Source organism: Balaenoptera ricei, chromosome 9 (genome assembly GCF_028023285.1).
Source record: "Balaenoptera ricei isolate mBalRic1 chromosome 9, mBalRic1.hap2, whole genome shotgun sequence".
NCBI lineage: Eukaryota > Metazoa > Chordata > Mammalia > Artiodactyla > Balaenopteridae > Balaenoptera > Balaenoptera ricei.
In genome coordinates, this window is record NC_082647.1 from 16529045 (window position 1) to 16553694 (window position 24650).

The window sequence follows — 24650 nt, forward strand, 5'->3', positions numbered from 1 at the left end:
AGCTGGGTCTTAGCATTGAGATGGAGATCTGTGGAAGAGCTTTTGCTGTTTGATATTATGTGGACGTGGGAGGTCTCTGGTGGACCAATGTGCTGAACTCCCCACTCCCATCTCAGAGGCACAGGCGTGACACCCAGCCAGAGCACCAAGACCCTGTCAGACACACGGTTCAGAAGAAAAGGGAGAAAAAAAGAAAGAAAGAAAAAAATAAAATAAGTAAAATAAAGTTATTAAAATAAAAATAATTATTAAAAATAAAAAAATTAAAAAGTAATAAAGAAAAAAGAAAAAAAGAAAGAAAGAAGAGAACAACCAAACCAAAAAGTAAATCCACCAATGATAACAAGTGCTAAAAACTATACTAAAAAAAAAAAAAAAAAAAAAAGGCACAGAAAGAACCCTAGGCCAAATGGTAAAAGCAAAGCTATACAGACAAAATCACACACAGAAGCATACAGATACACACTCACAAAAAGAGAAAAAGGAAAAGAATATATATATTGTTGCTCCCAAAGTGCACTGCCTCAATTTTGGGATGATTTGTTGTCTATTCAGGTGTTCCACAGATGCAGGTACATCAAGTTGATTGTGGAGATTGAATCCGCTGCTCCTGAGGCTGCTGGGAGAGATTTCCCTTTCTCTTCTTTGTTCGTACAGCTCCCGGGGTTCAGCTTTGGATTTGGACCCGCCTCTGCGTGTAGGTCGCCTGAGGGTGTCTGTTCTTTGCTCAGACAGGACGGGGTTAAAGGACCAGCTGCTTCGGGGGCTCTGGCTCCCTCAGGCCGGGGGAAAGGAAGGGTATGGATGCGGGGCGAGCCTGTGGCGGCAGAGCCCGGCGTGACGTTGCACCAGCCTGAGGCGCGCCGTGTGTTCTCCCAGGGAAGTTGTCCCTGGGTCACGGGACCCTGGCAGTGGCGGGCTGCACGGGCTCCCGGGAGGGGCGGTGTGGATGTGACCTGTGCTCGCACACAGGCTTCTCGGTGGCGGCAGCAGCAGCCCCAGCGTCTCATGCCCGTCTCTGGGGTCCGCGCTGATAGCCACGGCTCGCGCCCGTCTCTGGAGCTCATTTAGGCGGCGCTCTGAATCCCCTCTCCTCGCGCACCAGGAAACAAAGAGGCAAGAAAAAGTCTCTTGCCTTTTCGGCAGCTGCAGACCTTTTCCCGGACTCCCTCCCAGCTAGCCGTGTCGCACTAGCCCCTTCAGGCTGTGTTCACGCTGCCAACCCTTCAGGCTGTGTTCACGCCGCCAACCCCAGTCCTCTCCCTGCGATCCGACCGAAGCCCGAGCCTCAGCTCCCAGCCCCCGCCCGCCCCGGCGGGGGAGCAGACAAGCCTCTCGGGCTGGTGAGTGCTGCTCGGCACCGATCCTCCGTGCGGGAATCTCTCCGCTTTGCCCTCCGCACCCCTGTGGCTGCGCTCTCCTCCGCGGCTCCGAAGCTTCCCCCCTCCGCCACCCGCAGTCTCCGCCCGCGAAGGGGCTCCTAGTGTGTGGAAACCTTTCCTCCTTCACGGCTCCCTCCCACTGGTGCAGGTGCCGTCCTTATTCTTTTGTCCCTGTTATTTCTTTTTTCTTTTGCCCTACCCAGGTACGTGGGGAGTTTCTTGCCTTTTGGGAGGTCTGACGTCTTCTGCCAGCGTTCAGTGGGTGTTCTGTAGGAGCAGTTCCACGTGTAGGTGTATTTCTGATGTATTTGTGGGGAGGAAGTTGATCTCCGCGTCTTACTCCTTCGCCATCTTGAAGGTCTCCTCTCATTGTAATCTTTAAACAAACAACGAGCCTGCATGATGAAACTCTAAATTTTCTTACAGGAGGATACTGAGAGTAAAAGCGAGTGACTGCTTTGTCCACATCACAGATATCATAAGTGACGAAGCTTATATGGAAGAAATCTGGCTGACTCCAAAGGCCCTTCTCTTCCCACAGTATTAAAAATTTTGTTTTTAATGCCTTATGATTTTCTGACATATTTTCCTCATATTTGTAATCATACTTGTTATACTGTGTGTTTGATCTTTGATAAGAGGACATAATCATGTCCAACTTTACTGTAAAGTATGGAACAGTTAAAATACACACTTGTAAAATTCCCATTTTTGCTACCACAAGCAAGGCATTTTGCATACTCAAATATATTTCATATTTACATCACCTACTTGAGACATTTTCCCATTTCTACCTTTTGAAAAAAATACTGTTTTGTACCATGATATCCCCTACTGGGTAGATCTTGAGATTGGCCAGACCAGTGACTTTTAAATACATTTTTCTTTCTTGACAAATGAAAACTTACAAGGAAGCCACTAAGGAAAGTAGTTAAAGAGGACCTGCTCCAGCTGAAGCTGAGATAAGCGTGGGAGCTATGGGCACAGAGGGGTGGCTCTCAACACACATTTTCAGGATCCTTTAATGCCTGGCAGCAGCCTTTTACCTCTTCCTGGAAACACCGGTGCTCTAAAAATCACTGCTTTGGCCCAATTTTATTTTTCTAATGAAAATCAGAAGAGATTTTTAAATGTGTGTGTGTATGAACTTTTTGAGTCTTGGAGCTCATTCTTGGCTCCAATTATAGTACTTTGGTAATAAACACCCCAAAATGAACCAAAGTACATAGAACAGCCACAAAACTGATAAACAAAAATAAAAACAAAGCCAAAACGGTAACAAATGTACTATATTAACGATATCCGGATGAACTGTTGAGTATGGAGGTTGCCCCTTTGGTGGTAATTTAGGGTTTTAGTCACGTTTATACAACATGCAGGCTTTTCCTCCCTCCCTGACCTTCCCTTGCTTCACTTCTGCAGACCAGTTAATAACTCTGTCTATCTTCCTCCCTCACAGCTCCCAGGATTAACTCATTTCATCTTTCTCCTTTTGAGGTCCACCCACTGTTACTTGCTACTGTACACTCTATTCCAATCACATTCTGTCACTGAATGTATTATAAACATCATCTCCACATATTCACTTATTTGGTCCTTTCTGCCTGAATTTCCCTTCCTTCCCTCTTTTCTTTATTTAGAAGACTTCAACTATTAAAAAAAAAAAAAAGATAAAATATACCCAGCCCTCTACCTCACTCAACCTTGCTAAGCAAAATTATCACTTGAGCCTATGTACTGAGCTAGCACTATGTTTATAAACTTTTCATGATATTTACCATAGTGAATCATTTCTCTCCCTTTTCTCCCAGTTAGACAGAACTCTTTTAGGGGGAGGGCTGAATCATATTCTTTTATCATGTTCCCATGCCCAGCATACACCTGGCCCTTAGTAGGTGCTCTAAAAATCAGTGAATAGATGTCTAAAGAAAATGTCTTAAAATATCACATTTTTCCAGCAGGTGCCACCATGCCATGAAAATATTTCAGCCTGAAAGTTGCTTGTTTTTATTGAGTTACACAAAATTAAGCGAATGTCCTTCTTTATCCATCTAATTGATAATGCACTTAGTTAAAATCAAAGATGGAACACTGTTGAACTCATTTCTGGGGTGTGAGTAGAGTGTACCTGAGGTCATGCACACACGTGCTTGGGACACATTCTTTTCAAGCCTTAGTGTTTAAATAAGCTTAACAAGGTCAAAGTGAAGGTCTGATTTAGCAAAAGATTCCATTGTAAACATAATGGCTACTTATATGAGACTTTAGGAATCTAAGGCAATGACGAAACCATTTGAAAATAAATCAATATGAGGATTATGACTTGAAGAAGAGTTGGTGAAAATAAAGAAAAGTGACCTATAAAAAGGAAAAAAATTACTTTTTCACAGAAATTTAGGCAGGTAGATCACAAAATATCTAGAAAAGTCTGATGATGTGTAATACATGATGCAGAAGCATTGCAAATCATTCACTGACTATTCCTGTATGTATGAAACTGCTTTAGATTCTGGTTGTTTCCAGCCCAATTTCTTCAGTGAATTTTATATCCCATGGTATAGACAAAGGGCTGAGACATCATTTTAGCATGAATATTAATTCCTCTGTTTGATACCATGTTTTGGCAATAATTTTTGCTGGCAAAAATTTTACTGAGTGGCAACTAAGTGCTGGGGTCCTATCCTAGGTACTTGAAATAAAGAGGGCAGTAGAATAGTTTCACCACACAAGAGGCTTATGCAGTTGCAAAGTTAGATTTTTTTTTCATTTCATACATGTTAAATGACATCAACAGTTTCCCTAATTCTCAACATGGAGTCTCTTTACTTCAGCGAACTCCAAAGAAATACTGGGGATGAAGGTCCTTGAGTTTATTTTAACTTTTTAAGAAGTCAAAAGGCTGAACAAATTTGTATCCTTAGAAAGCTGAACAAATCTTTAGTTGGCATTAAATCATATCTCTGTCTTTTTTGTTTTTTAAAATTTTTATCTTTTGATTTTAGATGATCTTAGACAGCTTAAAGTCTCATGCTTGTTATGTCTTAATAAAAAGAAGTACTTCCTTTTAGTAAGTAATACGAGTGTAGGGGTGAATTAACTTTATTCAACAACTAATAATATATTTCTTGATATTCTGGGTTAGCTCTGTGTCTACATCTTGCATTTTCACAACAAATGTTTCTTGATATTCTGGGTTAGCTCTGTGTCTACATCTTGCATTTTCACAATAAACCTCTCAAGTTGTTGTTATAATCAAACCCACTTTGTAGATGTCAAAACAGTGGTTCAAATGGTTGTGATTTGCCCAAGAACATTCCAAAAATTATATGGTGGAGCTGAAGTTTAAGCCAAAGCTTCTGCCTTCAACTCCTATATTAGTCATTCCAAACAGATCACTAAGAGACAGATTCCAGCGTTCTTGTTTTATGTTTACACGAGATGTTAATCATCTTTAAAAATTCTAGATCCTATTAAAATGCTAAAGGAAAGGAGAGCTCTCTTTTCCTTCTCATCAGCGATTTCTCTATAGAAGTGACCAGGATTTAATAAATTAACACTTTTCCCCTGAGTTGGTTTCAGAAACCAACTTGGTTTCAGAAACTTTGAACTTCGTACTTATTAGTGATTGAGATAACTCAACAATAATTTCCAGACAACAGACATCTAGGGTAGTCTTCAACTTAACCATTAAACCCTATGAAATTAAATCTGTCAGAGCAAGTACAACACAAGATGGCAGTAGGAGGGGGTGAAAATAAGTAAATTATTCAAAAGAACTGAGCTGACTTAGCAAGGCTTATTCTGCCACTGTTTTATTTCCCTCCATGTGAAAAATAAGTCATGATCCTGACCACTTCCTTAAGGTCAATGCTCTTGCCTCTGTGCTCATCTAGCATCTGTTGGATAGCAGGTAGGATTAAACCATATACAGATGCTTTTGCCTTTGCTTGATGCTAAGGGCAAATAAACAATCAACTATGCAAATACCACAAGCAAGGGAAACTGTTATCTACACATGTTTAATTACTCAAGTTTTTACCACGGTACCAAGGCACCAGCATGCTACTTGGGCTTTTGGATAATTTGAGTCATCTCTTTTCTAAACTCCCTTACTCTCTTCTTTTAAATAACCATTTTTTCATTTGCTCTACCCAGAAAAATCTTAAGCTATCAAAATAGAAGCTTAAGCAGAATGGTAGGCAAAACAGGAGGGAAGGGAAAAGAGGTTGAGAAGATTCTCCAACTCACACCTATTGCTGATCACATACTTTACACATTTTCCCTGTACACATGGAATTGCATGCATTTTTCTTTAGAACATCTAAAAGCTGAAATTAACATTTTGCCCACTAATTAAGATTCCGAATTTTTCTGAATCAATAGGAGAAATAACATAGACTAGAGTGCACTTCCGTTCTACCAACTCTCCAACTCTCATCCCAATTCCTCTCTCCTTCCTTCCTCTCTGCTCCCACTATAGTTAAGATCACTTGTTTAATAGACCATTCTATGACTCAAAAGAAATTTTTGGTCAGCAAATTCTGGCCCATGTGGGATTTTTTTTTCTTGAAATTAAGTGAATTTAACTTGATTGAGAGAAAGCTTTTTGAAAATAATTATAAAAGTAAGAACTTAGCAATGTCAAACTAGAAATGCTGAGGTTAAAATAGCCAGCAATAGCACCTTTCTATTAATAACTCTGTGCGTGTGTGTTATTTATGGAAGAGTTCTTTCTGTTTCTGCCAAGTGGCCATGTTTCCTCAGTGACCTTTCTTTACCAAGCTCTGCAAGTATCTCTCCATTGCTTGGTCAGAAAGTTCTCTCAAGAGCTGTGCTTTCATGATGGAAATTTCTGAATTCTCATCTAATTCACAATCTAAATATTTCAGGTATTCGAAGGTAATTATGAAACATAAAGGTGTGTTCCAACTTGGAAAGAAATACGTTAAAATTTTAAAGTTCTGAATTTAAAAGTTAACTTACCCTTTAAGAAAGTTCAAATGAAAAGTTTCCGCCTCCAAAGTGGTTAGTCACTGAGAGTATGTTCTTGGACAGCCTTTGGAGATAACAACAGAAGACCTTCACCTTGGTTCACATTACACCTAATAATTGCAAATGATGCATGGCTAAGTGATATATGTATAGTAGTGTAGATGCACCAGGGTACTCAACTCTGAGAAGACTTGCCAACCAGTACATCCAGACTGGCTTCTCATATAGTTCATGTCCAATGAGAGTCATAGGAAAAGTCTCAGCATCAGTAGGAACTTTTCTGTCTGACCATCAGTGAAGTATAGTTATAAAAATTTAGCATTAAGAGGAAGAACAAAACACCTAATTTTAGATTTTAGAAAGTAATGGAGATGCTGAGTAGCTATTTAGGATGTAAGATTCGTTGAAAGGACCAAATGACCAAAACACTAACTTTAATTGATAGATGAAATATGCTTCATCCATACAAAGGAACCTAGAGTCATCAATTAAAAAAAACACTAATAAGGGGTAGCATTTCCAATGTCACAGAAAGGGGGAAAAATTCACGGACAAGGACATCATTTCATAGATGTGTTTGAATGAGGAAAAGCAAATTGCAGAATAGAGTGATCTCAATCCCTTATATGTGTGACGTTTTATTGTTTACATTCATGAGAATGTAAAATTATCTAAACAATCTATACAATCTATACTTCTGGAAGAAAAATTCTCAGAGTTAATGACCATACGTTATTACTGTCATTTTTATATGAAGTATAAAACACCATGAACATACCAGATAGAGATAAATGACTGCCAGGTGAGTTGCTGCAGCCAGTGACTTGGTGTAGCTTCAAGAAGTGGGCTGTCCTGGGGCTTGAACTGAGACTTCCCAAGTTTGCTTAGCAAGGCAATCATACTGACACTAGGCTGTCGCAAATGACTTCAAGTTCTAAGGGAGTCTTCATAATGTTATCCTGGGATTTTTATTCAAATTTCAAATTATGAGTAAGTGTAAACTCTTCATTCCATCCTAGAATTTAGAGGATTTTCAGCACATGTGAGTTTAGAAGTGTTTTTGCTATAGATCGAAGGTGTGCTAGCTCTTCTTCTGTTTTGGGCTTTACTCTTCAGTGGACCAATGAATAATAGAACTATGATGATAAGATAATCATGATCATGGAAACGATAAAAAAAATCTGAGATGTTGGTCATTATTGAGGCATCTGAAGATAACAGCAAACATATACTTGCACAGGTAATCCATTCATTGTGTCCATTCAGATTATCCACATGGGCTACAACACCATGGTTGTTTTTGGGAATTGTCAGGAGTTATAAGGATGACTATAGTTACTTAGGTTGACACCACCTTCTTCTGTTTCTCTGTTTATTCCTAGAATGCAGACTCAACAGTACCTGCAGCAGCGTCGAAAATTTGCAGCTGCCTTCCTGGCATTTATTTTCATTTTAGCAGCTGTAGATACTGCTGAAGCAGGAAAGAAAGAGAAACCAGGTAAGCAATATGGTTATGAACACAAAACTCTTCATTGATTAACATCCATCTAATCCAACTACCTGATTTTTGTCTTTTCTCCTTCCCTCCCTCCCTCCTTTTCTTTCTTCCTTTCTTCCCACCTTCCTTCCTTCCAAGTATTTAGAGGAACCTAAGTGACATCCCCTCTGATTCCACCCCCCACTCTAAGTCCTGAAGTATAGGTGGTGATCATTAACTATTGACTGAAATAATAATGATCATATTAACAGCTACAACATTCAGAAAATTGACCAGCAATCAAGTGTTTTACTTATGTTGACACTCTTCCTTAAAAAGAGTCCTGCAAGCAAGTTTTGTTTTATCTCATATTTACAAAGGAGGAAACTGAAGCTTAGAGAGGATAAAGCACCTTTTCTGTGTCACTCCCAATGTCATAAGGAGGTTGTGGAGCTGAGAGTCTATTACATCTGTGGTCCACCACATTTAATTTATGCTATTCCATCTATAAGACAGAGAAAGGAACATTGACATGCATTGAAATGGCTAATCTGACAACTGTTACCTCTCAAAGAATATTTTCTCATTTTTTAGGTTTAACTGACTTTGATCATCTTCTCTTTTTCAGAAATGTTTGCTTCTAAAAGGAGATGTCAGTAAATCACTTAGCACAGTCCCTGGCACATAGTAAGAGTTAAATGAATATTAGTTCTAGCTCCTTAGGTCTCTTTCTCCATTCTCTTGGTCATTGGTTGATTCAACCATTCAGCTAACACCTATCGGGTTCCTACTCTTTACTGGACACTGAAGATAGAGGTTAAAAGCACAACCATGCAATTATGGAGCTCAGGAATTAACTTGGTTATATCTAGGAGTTAAAGAGTTTTCTGGACATTGATTGTTTTTCCTTCCTCCCTTTCAGAAAAGAAAGTGAAGAAGTCCGACTGTGGAGAATGGCAGTGGAGTGTGTGTGTGCCCACCAGCGGGGACTGTGGGCTGGGCACACGGGAGGGCACCCGGACCGGAGCTGAGTGTAAACAAACCATGAAGACCCAGAGATGTAAGATCCCCTGCAACTGGAAAAAGCAATTTGGAGGTAAATCCCACCCCTTCTGTCCTATTGATTTAATCTTCCACCCTGAGATAATTCTGTCATTCTTGCATCAAGCATCTTTTGGAGGTTGACTCTGTTTATTATTTTAACAAGTTTATTTTATCAGATGCAAAATAACCAAGCATCTTGCCTAACCCCACGTCCCTCATTTTCAGTTCTACCAGAATTTGGGGCCAGACAGTTTTTGTGTCCTGGAGGGAGGGCTGTCCTGTGCATTGTAGGATATTTAACTGCATCTCTGACTTCTACCCACTAGTTTCTTGTGGCACTCCCCACCTCACCAAATGCAACAACTGAAAATATCTCCAGATGTTGCTGCATGTTTCCTTTCGGTGGGCATGTCAGAATAGTCCCTGACTGAGGCCACTATCTTACCAAAACGGACAGAAACTATGCCCTTGATCCCTCCTAGCAGTGTTCTCTTCCCTTCTTCTATTTCTAGATTCCTTTGATCTCCCCTTCCTCTTTTCTTACTTATTCTCCTCCTCCTCCAGATCTCTTTCTGTTACTTCCAGGCCCTCTCTCTCTTTTGTTCCCTCCCCACTCTCCACACTGTTTCATAGATTTACTTACCAGATCCAGCAGGGCTGCTATGAGCCACTTTTCACAGATTTTCTCTCACTGACTATTGCCAGTTTCATGCTGACCTCATCTCCTTATTTGAGAAGGAATCTTTCACACTTCCAACTTTAAACCCACCATTGAACACCCAAATTGCCTGTTTTTTCACATTCTAGATTCTTTGCCTTTCTCAGCTATAGTGGGACACAACGCCCCAAATATTCTCACTGGTTTACAGAAATGTGCTTTGGCCTATTGATCAATGGAGAAGGATAATGAATATACGCACTATATCTTTTTCATTCTCTATAACCTTTGGGGTTATAACATTTTATGAATGGAGGTAAATTCTATAAAGGCATGGTGAAATTCAGATACATTTGATCTTAAATTGTATATGGGTACCCTAAAGGACTACATGCAAAATGTCTTAAAAAGTGTGTCTTAAAGGTCTTATGCCTAGAATATATAAAGAGCTCTCAAAACTAACAATCCAGTTAGAAAGTGGGCAAAAGACATGAACAAACATTTTACTGAAGAGGATATCTAGGTGGCAAATAAACACCTGAAAAGATGTTCAACAGCTTTTCTCCATTAGGAAAATAAAAATGAAAACCAAAGAGACATCACTATATACTACACACCTATCAGAATGGCTAAAATTAGAAATAACATCAATTGCTAGCGAGGATGCAGAGAAACTAGATCACTCATACATTGGTGATGGGAAGACAGAATAGTAGAGCCACACTGGAAAAGAGTATGGCAGTTTTTCACAAAACTGAACTTGTGTTTACCATACAATGCAGTGGTTTCCCTCTTAGGCATTTATCCTAGAGAAATGGAAATTTATGATCTTATAAAAACCTATACATGAATGTATAAGCAGCTTTAGTGGTTACCAAAAGTTGGGAATGACCCAGATATCTTTCAACTGGTGAATGGTTAAACAAACTGGGGTACATCCATACCATGGAGGATTCCTCGACAATGAAAGGAACAGACTATTGATTAATACAACTTGGATGGACCTTCAGGAAATTTTGCTGAGCAAAACAAGCCAGTCTCAAAAGATTACATACTGTATGATTCCGTTTATATAACATTCGTAAAATGACACAATTACAGAGGTGGAGAACAGATTAGTAATTGCCAAGGGTTAAGGAGGTGGGAAAGGAAGACGGAAGCTAAGTTCTGACTGTAAAAGGATAACCCAAGGGACCCTTGTGTTAGAAGTTGTTTGAATACTAACGGTGGGGGTACTCCCTCTTACCTACACATGTGATAAAGTCGCAGAGGACTAAATGTGCACACGTACATATACACAAATCAGTGCAGGTGAAACTGGGGACACCTAAATAACGTCTACGGACTGTGTCCACGTCAATTTCCTGGTGGTGCTATTGGACTATAGCTATGCAGGATATCACCACTGAGGGAAACTGGGTGCAGGGTATATGGGATCTGTCTGTATTATTTCTTGCATGTGAACCTACAATTACCTCACTACAAAAAGTTAACAAAAGTGTCTATTTTCATGGCACTCCAAGAGGAACTCACAGATTTCTGTTTGGTCCTACCCTGCCTCTAGCGGAGTGCAAATACCAGTTCCAGGCCTGGGGAGAATGTGACCTGAACACGGCCTTGAAGACCAGAACTGGAAGCCTGAAGCGAGCCCTCCACAATGCCGACTGTCAGAAGACAGTCACCATCTCCAAGCCCTGTGGCAAACTGACTAAGCCCAAACCTCAAGGTAGGTTCCTGCCTTTGAACCATAATTTTAATCTGAGTGGATTGAGGGACTCAGGCAGGATCTTCAGATGTGCAAACTCAAATTTTCCAGAAGGAAATCTTGGGTGAATTACCTTTAGAAAGGGATTGAAAAAAGCTCATATACTGAGCATCACACAAGTACTTTTCAGCAGGCAGTTGATGAATTCAAATTGAAGTCCTCTGCGCAGCTGGGGGGACAGGAACAGTCTCCGTGCACAGATAAACAACTTAGCAAAACAGGCCAATTAAGACAGCTGCATGGTGACCATATATTTCAAGCCCTAAATCAGGACTACATCCTGACAAGTATGGACAAACTTAGAAAGATCAAGAGGCTGAAAATTAAAAATCAAGCCTCTCCTAGATTATCAACATATATAGTTTTCATGAAATCAGTTAAATTATTTTATATTTTTCCTTTTTCTACCACATAACTTGATAGGTTCTGTATTTCTAATATTTTTTTCAGAGCCTTTATATTTGTTTAGTTAGATTAGCTTACCAACTACATTTATCATGGAATTTCAGAATTACGTAGAGCTATCTTTCTATCCATTCCCAGAAAGTCAGACTCCGCTCTCATGCTGGAGAAAGTAAACCAAACCAAATATCATGGCCATGGTTTCATACAAATAGAATCCCAGCTGAGGGAAGACAAAGAGGTGTTAAACTCTTTCATTTCATTGTTGTATGGGCTGAGTTATTTCCCCCAAAATTCAAATGTTGAAGTCCTAACCCACAGCACCTCAGAATGTGACTGTATGTGGAGATAGAGCCTTTAAAGAGGAGATTAGAGTTAAATGAAGTCATATGGGTGGGCCTATTCCAATATGACTGGTATATAAGAAGAGGAGATTAGGACACAGATGGACACACGAGGAAGACCATGGGAAGACACAGGGAGAAGACAGCCATCTACAAGCCAATGAGCAAGGCCTCAGAAGAAATCAGCCCTGTTGACATCTCGATTTTGGACTTCTAGCCTCCAGAACTGTGAGAAAATAAATGTTATTATTTAAGCCACGTACTCTTTGGTTCGGTGTACGGCAGCCCTAGCAAATGAATAATACAGCGTGGGCCTCAGTGAGCTCTGCAGTAAAATATCTCCTTGGCCTTTGCTCAGTTTTGATTCTAAAATGGACCTGAAAATTCATACTGGCTAGATTAATTATAAGGAGAAACTCAGAAAAATGAACATGAAATCCATAATAAATGAATATAAGAATATCCCCAGAAACTGGGGAGGATTGGCTGACTTGCCGCTGATGGTCAGGAAGGACCCCTTTCACAGGCCCCACTCTTTTAGCCTCTGATGAGGTGGTCCATAGAGATGGTTACCTCCAACTTGAGGATGGCTAGAAGCAGGGTGGGCCTGCAGGTGCATGTCTAGGATTCAGGCTGCTCTTTCCAGAGCATGGAAGCCTCTGCCGGTTGTAGTGCGTATTTGGAAGGCATGACGTGGGGCTAGGGTCAGTGCACTGAGTTCGTGTGCCAACTGTACAAATGTCACTCATCTGGAGACAACTACACAGATCTAACGGAAATCAGTGGCTTTATCTATTCAGTGAGACAGTCCCCAAACTGGAAGAACTAACAGATACAGTTTTCAAAGTAATTGATTTTTAACCTACTCAGAGAACCAAAATCTTCAGCATAAATATAGAGTGGGAAAAGAAAAGGGATTGAAGACGTCTCTATGTTCCAGTCCAGTGGTTCTCAACATGGGCTGCACACACAATTTTCTATGGGAACTTATAAAAGTTCCAGTACCCTAGTATAACCCAGACCAACTAAATCAGCATCAGTCATTTTGAAAATTAAAATGTTCTTTAGGAGATTTCAGTATCAACTAAAATTGAGACTTACTGCTCTAGTGTGAAATTCATAGACACACACACACACACACACACACACAAGCACACATGCCATCCTTGTTCTCGCCTGTGGTGAGAGAAACTGCAGCTTAATGGATGGGGAGGAAAAAAATGGGATCGTGATTAAGTAGGTGGTGGATGATGGTGGGGCTGGGTGAATATGGAGAATGTTGAAAAGTCTGGAATATATCGGACAAAATGGGAACGTGATTAAAAAAGACTCCTCAGGATATCTGATAAATACATTAAGTGAGGCTCCTTTTTCATTGGACTGGTGAATAGTTCACCTTTTCACATTTCCCATTTAGTGATATGTAATGAAGGTTAAAAGTCTGATTCAGGCTTGAAAAATAGTGGAAAAAAAAATTTCAAGTGTGTAGACAGTCTGTAATTTTTTATGTCAAAAATTAAGGTAGATAATTAATTGAAAATGGAATTACCCTGAGGTCTGTATTTCACAACATTACCAGTTATGCCTTTCGTAGGTCATTAAAATGTAATCTTCTTTTTGTGCATAACATACCTTTGTTAAAACTAATCTTTTCCCTCTCAACAATGGAGAGTTCTATGAATCCTGTTTTGGCACCAGGAACTCTGCACAAAGAATAATCTTATCCTACGAGTTGAGCTAGGGAGACATGTCAGATAGAAGATTTTCTTAATGGGATTCACTCACACTTTCCATGACATATGTTTCCTGGTTTAAGTAAAATGTAACAAGTGGCATGTGTGGGTTTCATATATATTTATACCATTTTTCTCAAATAATCATGAATGGATATTACAGCTTTCCCTGTGTGAACTTCTGCACTTAAGATAGCTCCTTTATTTCTGATCAATGGAAAAACAAGTAATAAGATGGAATCTCTATTATGATTAGTATTGTTCTGTTTCTAATCTCACGCCTTGCTTTAAGTGTTTTACATATATTATCTCATAAAAATTCCATATATCCTTGCAAGTAAATAGTGGTATGAAGGAAACTGAGGAACCCTGGTGAATTTATTCAATATTTGCCCAGGGTTACATCTCTAATAAATGACAGAGTCCACATTTGGTTGACTCTAAATTCATGTTCTCTTTTATACCCTGCGGATTTCTTACTTAATCTCATATGACTATAAGGTAACCTGCATGAGTTTATTTTCCTTTGAAATAGGAGAACGTGAGGTTTGTAAAGCCCAATACTGATGTGCAGGATGACGCCCAAATGGAAGAAGACAATTTCTAGAACATTATTTCTAAAACTGTTATGAAAGACATCTCCCAGAACAGAAGTTTCAGGAGGATGGGGACCTGGTCTATTTTGTTCTCCACTGTATCCCTTTTGCTTAGAACATGGAGCAGCACATAGTTAAATGCTGAATAAATATTTGTAAAATAAATAAATGCTAAGAGAGGAGAAAAAGGTTTTGTACACTAGATCCACCAAAGACTGGTGGAAGCTGTAGTAAAGAAGTCATTTAAGCAAATTTTTCTCAAAGTTATACAATAATAAATTAGTTTCTTCCTTTATTCAGGAAAGAATAAGTCATCAATGCTCTCTCTTATTTTAGCTCAGGACACGAAAAAGACAGAGGGAGGTAGGGGACCCACTAATTTTGACTTGGGCACTGTCATAGGCACTCCTCATCATTTAATTTATTTTATTTTATTATTTTTTTTATTGGGATATAGTTGTTTTACAATATTGTGTTAGTTTCTACTGTACAGCGAAGTGGAGTTCTCTGTGCTATACAGCGGGTTCTCATTAGTTATCTATTTTATACGTCTTACTGCATATATGTCAATCCCAATCTCCCAATTCATCCCACCCCCCTTCCCCCCTTGGTGTCCATACATTTGTTCCTTACATCTGTGTCTCTATTTCTTCCTTGCAAACCAGTTCATCTGTACCATTTTTCTAGATTCCACATATATGCATTAATATACGATATTTGTTTTTCTCTTTCTGACTTACTTCACTCTGAAGGCCAGTCTCGAGGTCCATCCACGTCTCTACAAATGACCCAATTTCATTCCTTTTTACCTCATCATTTAATTTAACTTGAAGCTTAATTTAAGCTTCAAAGCAGCACTATGTAGTACATTTTATTTATCCTACTTTATATATAAGAAAACACAGGCTCAGAGAGGTTAAGCAACTTGCCCGAGGTTTCACAGCTTGTAAGTGTTGAAACCAGGATTCAAATTCAAAGTCAGACTGACTCAGAAGACCCACTGCCTTTTCAATCGCACCGTGCTGCCACTAGGTTTTACAAACTCATGAAACTCTGGTAGTATTAGATAAATCTCAATTCCTAGACTCATTACATGGTAGAGCTTCTGGGGACCTTGCCTGTGATTGATGGGACCCTCATGTAACAAATGAGGACAAAAAAAATCAGTGATTCATCCAAGTCCCCCTATTGTTTTTTTTTTTGTTTTGTTTTGTTTTGTTTTGTTTTTTTAATTTATTTATTTATTTTTGGCTGTGTTGGGTCTTCGTTTCTGTGCGAGGGCTTTCTCTAGTTGCGGTGAGCGGGGGCCACTCTTCATCGCGGTGCGCGGGCCTCTCACTATCGCGGCCTCTCTTGTTGGGGAGCACAGGCTCCAGACGCACAGGCTCAGTAGTTGTGGCTCACGGGCCCAGTTGCTCCGTGGCATGTGGGATCTTCCCAGACCAGGGCTCGAACCCGTGTCCCCTGCATTGGCAGGCAGATTCTCAACCACTGCGCCACCAGGGAAGCCCCCCCCCTATTGTTGAGTAGCAGAATCAGTTCCAGGCTTTGTTCTCTTTTGACATCATTATTCTGCCTTTTTAAACCCCGTCACCGACCTTACAGCTAGAATGTACCTTTTTTTCCCACACACATCATTATCCTTCTCATGAAACACATCATCAGGTTCTGGGATTTTTTTGTCTGTTTTTTTTGTTTGTTTTATAAGACTCTTTTGCTTGGTTACTGGCCTCTTGTTTTGGGAAACGGTAGTGGATCAATATGCAAACTGCATGATTTTCAGTGTGAAAAACATGCTCTTTAAATTTTAGAATGGAATATAAAGATGTTGGTAAGGCTGTGACAACCCAGCATGAAACTGAGGAAAGATGAGAAAACATCCCCCTTGTGGGAGAGTCGTTGTGACTTGATTATTAACAAGGCTAAAAGATCAAAAGACTTGCTTGGGGAGAGGAGAGAACGGACGCATGGACACAGGGGGAGAGGGGGAGGGTGGGATGAATTGGGAGATTAGTTTTGACATAAATACACTACCATGTGTAAAACAGATAGCTAGTGGGAATCTGCAGTATAGCACAGGGAGCTCAGCTCAGTGCTCTGTGATGACCTAGATGGACGGGATGTTGGGGGGGGAATGGGAGGGAGGTCCAAGAGGGAGGGGAGATATGTATACATATAGCTGATTCATTTCATTGTACAGCAGAAACTAACACAACATTGTAAAACAATTATATTCCAATTAAAATAAAATAAAGTACTGGAAAAAAAAAAAGACGTGCTTGGGGAGAGGAGGCGCTTAATATCTAGAATTGCCATCTAAACTTTGGGAAATTACTAAATTACTAAATATCCCACTTGCTTTGGTTAAAAATTGTCTTAAAATTCATTACACTCCATTCTAACAGCATTACCTTTTGAGGTAAAGAAGTGATCCTTCCTATGGCTGTGTCAATACTGTACAAACTCTATTCTCTAGCCTTGGTCCACAGTTTCAGTGATACCAGATATCAGGTTGGAAATCCTTATCTAAAGGTTCTCTTGTGTTGAAATCCCACTTAATCTGAAGAGAGATTTTAGTCATTCACTTCTAAATTATATACACAGAAGAAGGGAGACCATTGGTATTCTAATGTAGACATAAGAATTGAAAGATGCAAAATTGGAATGTAGCTTTCCTGGGGATGGGGACAGATTGCTCTAGGGAAGGTCATTGATTGACTGAAAGGTTATAACTGGAATTTGCTTAATTGCTGCCAGAATCTGGCAGGGAGAAATTGGTGAGCAATTGTGTGGGCACTTGAGTTTTTAATTTCTTAGGAAAAGAGATTGAGAGTATTAATTAAAATTTTTCATTAAGAAAATCCTGTATCTGTCAGAGTTTTTAGCCGCAGCAAGATCTATTCTAGCTAGTGAAGCAGAAAGGGGTTGATTGAAGAGTATTATATAGCTCACAGAATCTCTACAAGGGCCAGAGGATTTGACTTGGATCCATCAATATTGCAGAGAAGGCAAGAGATTCAAGAAAAATGTCTAATCACACCATACATGACTGATACAGCAGAGACCCTCTTGCTGAAATTACCCACTGCTCAGCACATATAATACTAAGAATTGGACACTGGAAACTTCACCTTCCCTGTACCCCTAAAACCAGACACTTCCACCTCTTTTCTTTCCAAAATGTCCAATATCTCCAAATTTGGCCTTATTTTCTACTTGTTCACTCCTCCCTCTAGGACTCATTTAAGAGTGCCTGCATGGTAGAAACTAGGTCACATATAAAATTCTGTTGCACGAGGGTCTGGGAAATGTCTGTAACTTTCCAAACTCTGCCTGTAAATGTGAGAAGAGAAGCTGAAAGGGATCTGAATTGCTCTTTAGTGAGTGATCCTTCAGGGAGTATGTGTTGGAGTATATCATCAGACCTACCCCTCTCTCCTGTCAGGCTAGAAGAGCATTGATGACATTTCTTGAAGAGAAAGCTGCCCGGAGTAATCATATTGGACCAGTTGAGTACCCAACTGTAGAGAAAGTTAGGTCTTTCCTTCTTGGAACCACCAGTCATTCTTTGTTGAGTCATTTCAGTCTTTGCAGTTTGAAAATAATGCACAGGAATAATTGAGCTGTGGCCAGTCTGGGCTGACAGCGCTATATCAAAGATCAGAGCAGAGAACCCTTCGGAGGGCAAATAACTGTTCTCCAAGCCACAAGTGTTTCTCAGTGGTCCCCTTGGAGGATGGACTCCCTGTAGAATTAGGAGACGGCCGAGCTGAATGGGACCTGCCAGGATGGGCCCTTCTGTGGGGAGGCTGTGGTCCTACAGGCAGCCCTGTCTGTGGGAGCAGGTGCAGCCCAGGGGAGCGGGCTGCTGGGAGCTATCACCAGAGTGCAGAGCCAAAGATGAGGCCAAGGTGGGGGCTTGTGTGGAAGGCACCTAGATGAACTGAGATTTTTCCTAGGTGCCACAAATGATATAGCCTAATGATCATCTTGGATCGTTCTAGAATCTTGAGTTATCATTGACCTGGAAATTATTAGTTGCTTTATAAACAAGATACATAAATATTGTGAAGTATTGTGAAACTCCTTTTGATACTGACAGGCCAGCTTGGCACATATCTGCTTCCAAGTTTGCGTGACAGAAGAGTATTCACAACTGGCTTCTGGGGTGGGCAGAGGGAGGAGCACACGGGTGGACGTCGGTGTCACGGGTGGTCCAGGCAGCGGTGTTAATCCCTCTTGCTGTCCTGTCCACCAATTCATGCTCTGCTGGCGCCAAGTGCTTGTTAAACTTCCTTGCTCTCGATAACCCTAATTCCTTTTATTTCTTCCCAGCTATTTCTAAAAGTTTTGCCATGTCGCTGCTCTCTCTTTTTGGATGACTTCCTAGCCCTCTCAGGTTTGGCAATTCATCTTGAAAGATCAAAAGGACAGCAGCCATTTAAGTGTGAGATTCAGCTGTGTGCAGGACACAGCATTTAGCAACTGATCATTAAATGGGAAAGGGGGTCAGTAAAGTGATATTCCCAGCATCCTCGATTCTCTCCCGCTAAGTAGATTCTTTTGTTAGTTCTTTTAAAGATAAAAGATGCTCCCCAACATTTCTTTCTATTTTCTGGGCTCTGACATCCCTTGGGAATGAGCATGCAACCCTCTGTGGATGAGCTTTGCTAGGCTGAGAGACTTTTAACTGTGTTGAGAGAGGTGAATGCACAGAATCCCACTGTAGGCCAGCCTGGAATGGGCTCCCTCCCCTCTGAGACCCCTGATGGGGTTGATGGCTGCTGCCCTTGCATTTGACCAGAAAGAGGCAGCCTGGGGCATCTTATGGGGATTTTGTTCTTTTTGATCAGAGGGAAACACTCTTATTCAGTTTGGCCTCAAGGTTTTCATTTCTTTTTTATTCTGCTTGTGGAAATCTTTGAATGTCTATTTTATTTCCCATCCATGATACTGTTCTTGAAGTGGGAAAATCTAATTCTGCAACTTTCTTATTAGAATATCTGTTTTGTCTTCTGTAAACTAAAGTCTTCAATGAATATCTCATAGCACTATTGTAAAGATGAAGTAATTTATGTAAAAATGCCTGATAAATGTGCAGTATTTTTCAGACTGTTTCCTTCCTTCCAAATGGATTTCTTGAGGTGGGCGTTTCCCTCAGCACATTTTCAGGCAAAAGAATTATGGTGATTACAACAATAGTAATTATAGTTAATATTTCATGAGAGCCTAGTAGGTTTTGATTATAGTTGGGTACATTGCTTATACATTGTGTCATTGAATATTCCCAAAAACTCTGTGAAATAGTTACTATGATCATCCCCAATTTTATGTATAAGGAAACTATGGCTTCGAGAAGTGGGATGCCTAGTGAAAGGTGATACAGCTAATAGGCAGAGGAGCCAGGATTTAAATACAAGGCAGCCTGACTCTAGATCTCCTGCATTATGTACAGCTCTTACCCCTGTATCTATTCAACATGGGCATCTCAGTTTCTTATCTAAGAAAGGTAATGAATTTCAGACCCACTTATTCTTCCTAAAATCCCTCTTTCATCATCACTTCCACCCGCAACAGAATCAGATCCTGGCTCGTCAGCAGGACGTGATCATCCAGTTTGGCTCTTGCCGGATCCTTGTTCCTGGCATTGCCTGTATACTCTGCCTCAGCCACATCGAACTCCCAGAGATGGCCGAACGGGCCGTGAACTCTTATATGTCCCTTTCTCTGCACCTGTGGTTGTAGAAACCTAGAACTTGTTCTCCTTCTTCTATACTTCATACATTTCATTCTGTAAAACCCAGCTCGTTCACTGAGCGAGTATTTATGGAGTGGGTTCTATAGGCTAGAGTTAGCACCAGGGATAAATCAATGACCTACATGGACCTATAGTGCAATAGGAAGAACAGGAGGGTAGATCCCCATGCACTGCTCAGAGTACAAAGGCTGTGAAAGCGAGCAGCGTGCTGTCCTTTGGCGTTGTTTCCAATCTATTCATGTATTTATAAGATCTATTAAGAGCCTACAGTGGTAAAGGTTGTATGTTAGGTGCTACTGATATTAAACAAGTTTCCTTCCCTCTTACTGCTATGTTCTAGTGGTGGTGGTGGGTAGATAATAGTGACCAAAATAAATAACTAGTAATTAAAATTAGAACTACATATTAGAGTAAGTGGTCTTAAAATCTAAAGAGCCAAGTGTCAGAGTGACCAAAAGGGAAGGGGGCTAAAGTAACTGGGGAAAGCTCCTTTGAGAGGTAACTTTTGAACTTGGACTTGAAGACATAGAGCAGCTAGCCATACTAATGTTCTAAATGAAACAAAGGGAAGTTCAAAGTCCTGAGGCCAAAAAGAGCTTGTTTTGTTCAAGGATTAGAAAAGCGATCAATATGAGAACTTGCCAGACTTCCCTTCCCTGCCTTTTCTCCAAGTGCCGGCTCCTCTGGTAAGACATTCATCCCTGCCTCTGCCGTGAGTGCATGTCTGCCTTGCCCCACCCTGAACCTCTTGAGGTCGGGAGCCACAACCCCTTCGCCTTTGCAAGTTACTGCATCTCATGTCCCTAGTCCCTGAGAGGAGCTCAACATATAGTACCGACTTGATGAATGAATGATGTGTCCAACTAAACTGTCCTGGTCTGGCTCACTAGAGCACATCATTCATTCATTGGCTGCCAAAAAACGTATAGAGAAATCACAGTTAAAGCACAGGACACTCACCTGGAAGAAGAGTCATCTGGGTGTTTTACTCCCATCCTTATTAAAGAATTTTTGTTTCTAATTGCTGGGACAGATGTGACGACTAGGAACTATAAATATTTGTAGAGTTTACTTCACGCTGTGTGTCTGCTTCCATCTCCCTTGGTAAATTCCGTGCTCAGAGGCTCATTAGCTGTGCACACACAAAACAGCTATATAATAACTAGTATCAAGGAAGGCTGCATAATAGAACAATGTTTGCACTAATTAGATACTGGGTTGAGAGACCTTCTTTTTATTTCCCCCTGAAGCTTCTGCATTTCTCCTTTCTAACCTCTGCTTTGTGTTTTAGGTTTTAGCTATTATCATCAGCATTTCTTGAGCATCACAAAAGTAGTTGCTATTTATTGAGTATTTACAACGTGACAGGCACTATACTAAGCCCTTAGCATGCACTGTCTCACTTGGTCCCCACCAAAGCCCCAAGGAGTTTGGTTCGCATTTTACAAACGAGGACACTAAGGTTGCAACTTGCACAAGGTCACTAGCCAGTGAGGGGTCAGGTTTGAACTTGAAGTCAGGACTGTCTGTGTCCAGAGTTCTTTTCTATTATACCAGTTCTTCCTAAACTGAGTGCTTCCTATGGGATCTCTTTGGGTATTGTAAAATAAATGAATAGTTTTGGTTTCTGTTTTAACGATAATTCTAAAACATTGGTATAAGCATGTTTGGGGTCATTTACGATTGAGTCATGTCAGATAATTTTTGACTCAAGCTTGTCTTTGTGTAATAATTGGATGGGAGCAAATGATAACTTTTAGTGCTGCAATTCTCAAGCTGGGGTCCTCTAAAGGGGTTGAGTTCCTCCAGAGTAAGACACAGCAGTGCAATGCACCCTGCTACACTCAGTGGCCTCCAAGGCTCGACCCAGGGCTGGATTCAGGGCTACCTTCTCTCCACTGTGAGATTCGTAGAGATGCTGATGCTTCCCCAGGATCCAGGGCACCGGTGTCCTGGTAACAAGTGCTGCGAGCAGAGATACTTTCACACTCTCCGTGACTCCAGCCAGCTTGGCCCTGATGCAAAGCCTTCAGGAGCCTACAGGGAAATCAAAGCGGGCTGGCTGTTGCTCAGCGCACAGTCAGGGAAGAGAAAAAAAGACTTTTTCAGGAGGAAAGAACAGTATTTGTAGAGAGCTCATCAGAAATCCAAAGAGCAAGAAGCAGGTAAACATTTTTCTGGTGTCCTCCTTCTGGGTCACACCGGGGGCAAGGCCCAGAGCTGTCTGCCGCAGGTTCACACATTCACAGCACTCGCTTTCGCAAGGCAAAAAAAATTTCAGGAATTATTTTCATTCTACAGAAAACAGGACAACTTTATTTTCAGGTCTTTGCCCAGATGCACAAGAGTAATAAATTAAGCTGCTGTGAAGGCTGCTGTCTAAAAAAATGTAGAGAAGTCGACAGGAATCTCCTCAGATCTAACCTTTGCTGCTGCTGTAGACAGAGCGTTGGGTGGATGGGGGTGGAAGGAATCAAGTAATGGGGAAACGTAGCTCACCTGCTGGAAATCTGGAGGACAAGGGTGGAGACGGGTGAGTGGATTAATGCAGAGAGCATTGTGAAACCATTAATGAGCATGAAGTCCTAGAGTATGCAGTGCCAAAGTCACATATTCAAACGATGTTATTTAAAATGTGGGGAACAGACTTTTTAAAAAAACAAGAATAAACACGTATATTTTGCATCTCTGCAACTAATGAGGGTGATCTGAAGGATATACAAAAATGAAAACTAGTGTGAAGTCTAGTTCACTGCTGTATTAGTTTGCTAGCACTGCTGTAACAAAGTACCATAAACAACAGAAATTAATTTTTTCACATTTCTGGAGGCTAGAAGTCTGAGATCAAGGTTTCAGGAGGGTTGATTCCTTCTGAATGCCATGAGGGAAGGGTCTATTCCAGCCTCTTTTCTTGGCTCATAGATGCCTGTCCTCTCCCTGTGCCTTCACATCGTTTTCCCTCTGGGCATGTCTGTGTCCAAATTTCCTCTTCTTATAAGGACACCAGTCATATTGGATTAGGGCCCACCCCAGTGACCTCATTTTAACTGAATTACCTCTGTAAAGACCCTGTCTCCAAATATGTTCACACTCTGAGGTATTGGGGTTAGGAATTCAACATGAATTTTTGAGGGGGACATAATTCAGCCCATAACAACTGATTCATATATATATATATATATATATATATATATATATATATATATATATATATATATATATATATAAAATATATACATATATATATAATATATATATATAAAACAACTGATTCTTATATATATGTGTATATACATATATATATACACACACCAAAAAATTTCATTTGAGAGTGAATAAAAAATGATTTATTGAGCTGTACTTACTGAGCTTTTAAATATTCTAGAGTTCAAGCTTTTCCCCTTTTTCATAAATCATAATTTGAATTTCCAGTAACACCAGTCATATAATATTAAACATCAGATATGGTAATAGAAAAATAATGATGTGCTAAGTGGGAATTACTTATTGTTTATAATGATACACTTCATTTCTGACTTGGGCTACAATATAAATTTTAATATTTTATAATAAGGTAAATTTTCTACCTATGCCTTCATTATTGCAGAAACAAGCTTTTAAACATTTAAATATCATATTAGAAATAAGTGTTCTTCTTTTCTGCTTTTGATGTAGAAGAAGGCAGTTAATCTGTGTGTGGGGAAGTCACTGTCTAGAAGTGTAAGGTGTTGAGAGTGGCCTAGGACTGAAGAAGGGGCAGATGCTTTGTTGAACAGAAGAAACCTAGACGTTCATTCCCCCATCTAAGGCTGTGTGTGTGTGTGTGTGTGTGTGTGTGTGTGTGTGTGTGTGAGAGAGAGAGAGAGACAGAGAGAGAGAGGGGGAGAGAGAGAGACACGTGGATTTAATTATATCACTCTATTCTAGCTTCTAGAGTTCTGCAAAGTAGCTGGGAGACGTGGGACGGAGTTAGGGCCGGCAGTATCGCCAAGCATGACAGAATAGAGTGACTGCCAAACCAAACACATACATACCCCGAGTCTCTAACACAGGTATCAGATTTGCATGCTATTGCACTCTCAAATATACGGGCATAATCATAACCTACATTCTCAAAGCTACCTATGTAAAATCACACATTCTTTGAAGAGTTTCACTTGCTTTAGCTATATTTGCCTCTCTTCAATGTTATTTAGCACTTAAAAACCTTTTTTTTTTTGGCCAAAGCTGAAAAAGACAAAATTTAGCAGCTGAAAGTGAATGCAAACACACACACACATGTGCGCGCGCACACACACACACACACATGCACAGAGCCTTTTTTTTTCTTTCTGTAACTATCTACAAGTGAGAAAGCCCTGGATTAAAGGATGTACAGATGAAGCAACTCTGATTCCTTTCTTCACTGATCTTCTCTCTTGTGAATTCAGAGGAAAAATCCACCAACATTTTCAGTTGTTTTTACATTTTCAAACACATGAATAGGTGTAGCTGATACA

The 24650-nt window shown here is 40.3% G+C and overlaps 1 protein-coding gene across 2 annotated transcripts in view; it reads left to right on the forward strand.

Annotated features, from left to right (window-relative positions):
- PTN (pleiotrophin) overlaps nucleotides 1-24650 on the forward strand; it is a 98097-nt gene that overhangs the window by 64847 nt on the left and 8600 nt on the right. For both annotated transcript variants that reach the window (XM_059932635.1, XM_059932634.1), the window contains exons 2-4: nucleotides 7757-7872; nucleotides 8774-8947; nucleotides 11118-11279. In XM_059932635.1, coding sequence (XP_059788618.1) covers nucleotides 7758-7872; nucleotides 8774-8947; nucleotides 11118-11279 — 451 coding nt within the window. In that variant the 5' untranslated portion in view covers nucleotide 7757. The remainder of the gene's footprint in view (nucleotides 1-7756; nucleotides 7873-8773; nucleotides 8948-11117; nucleotides 11280-24650) is intronic.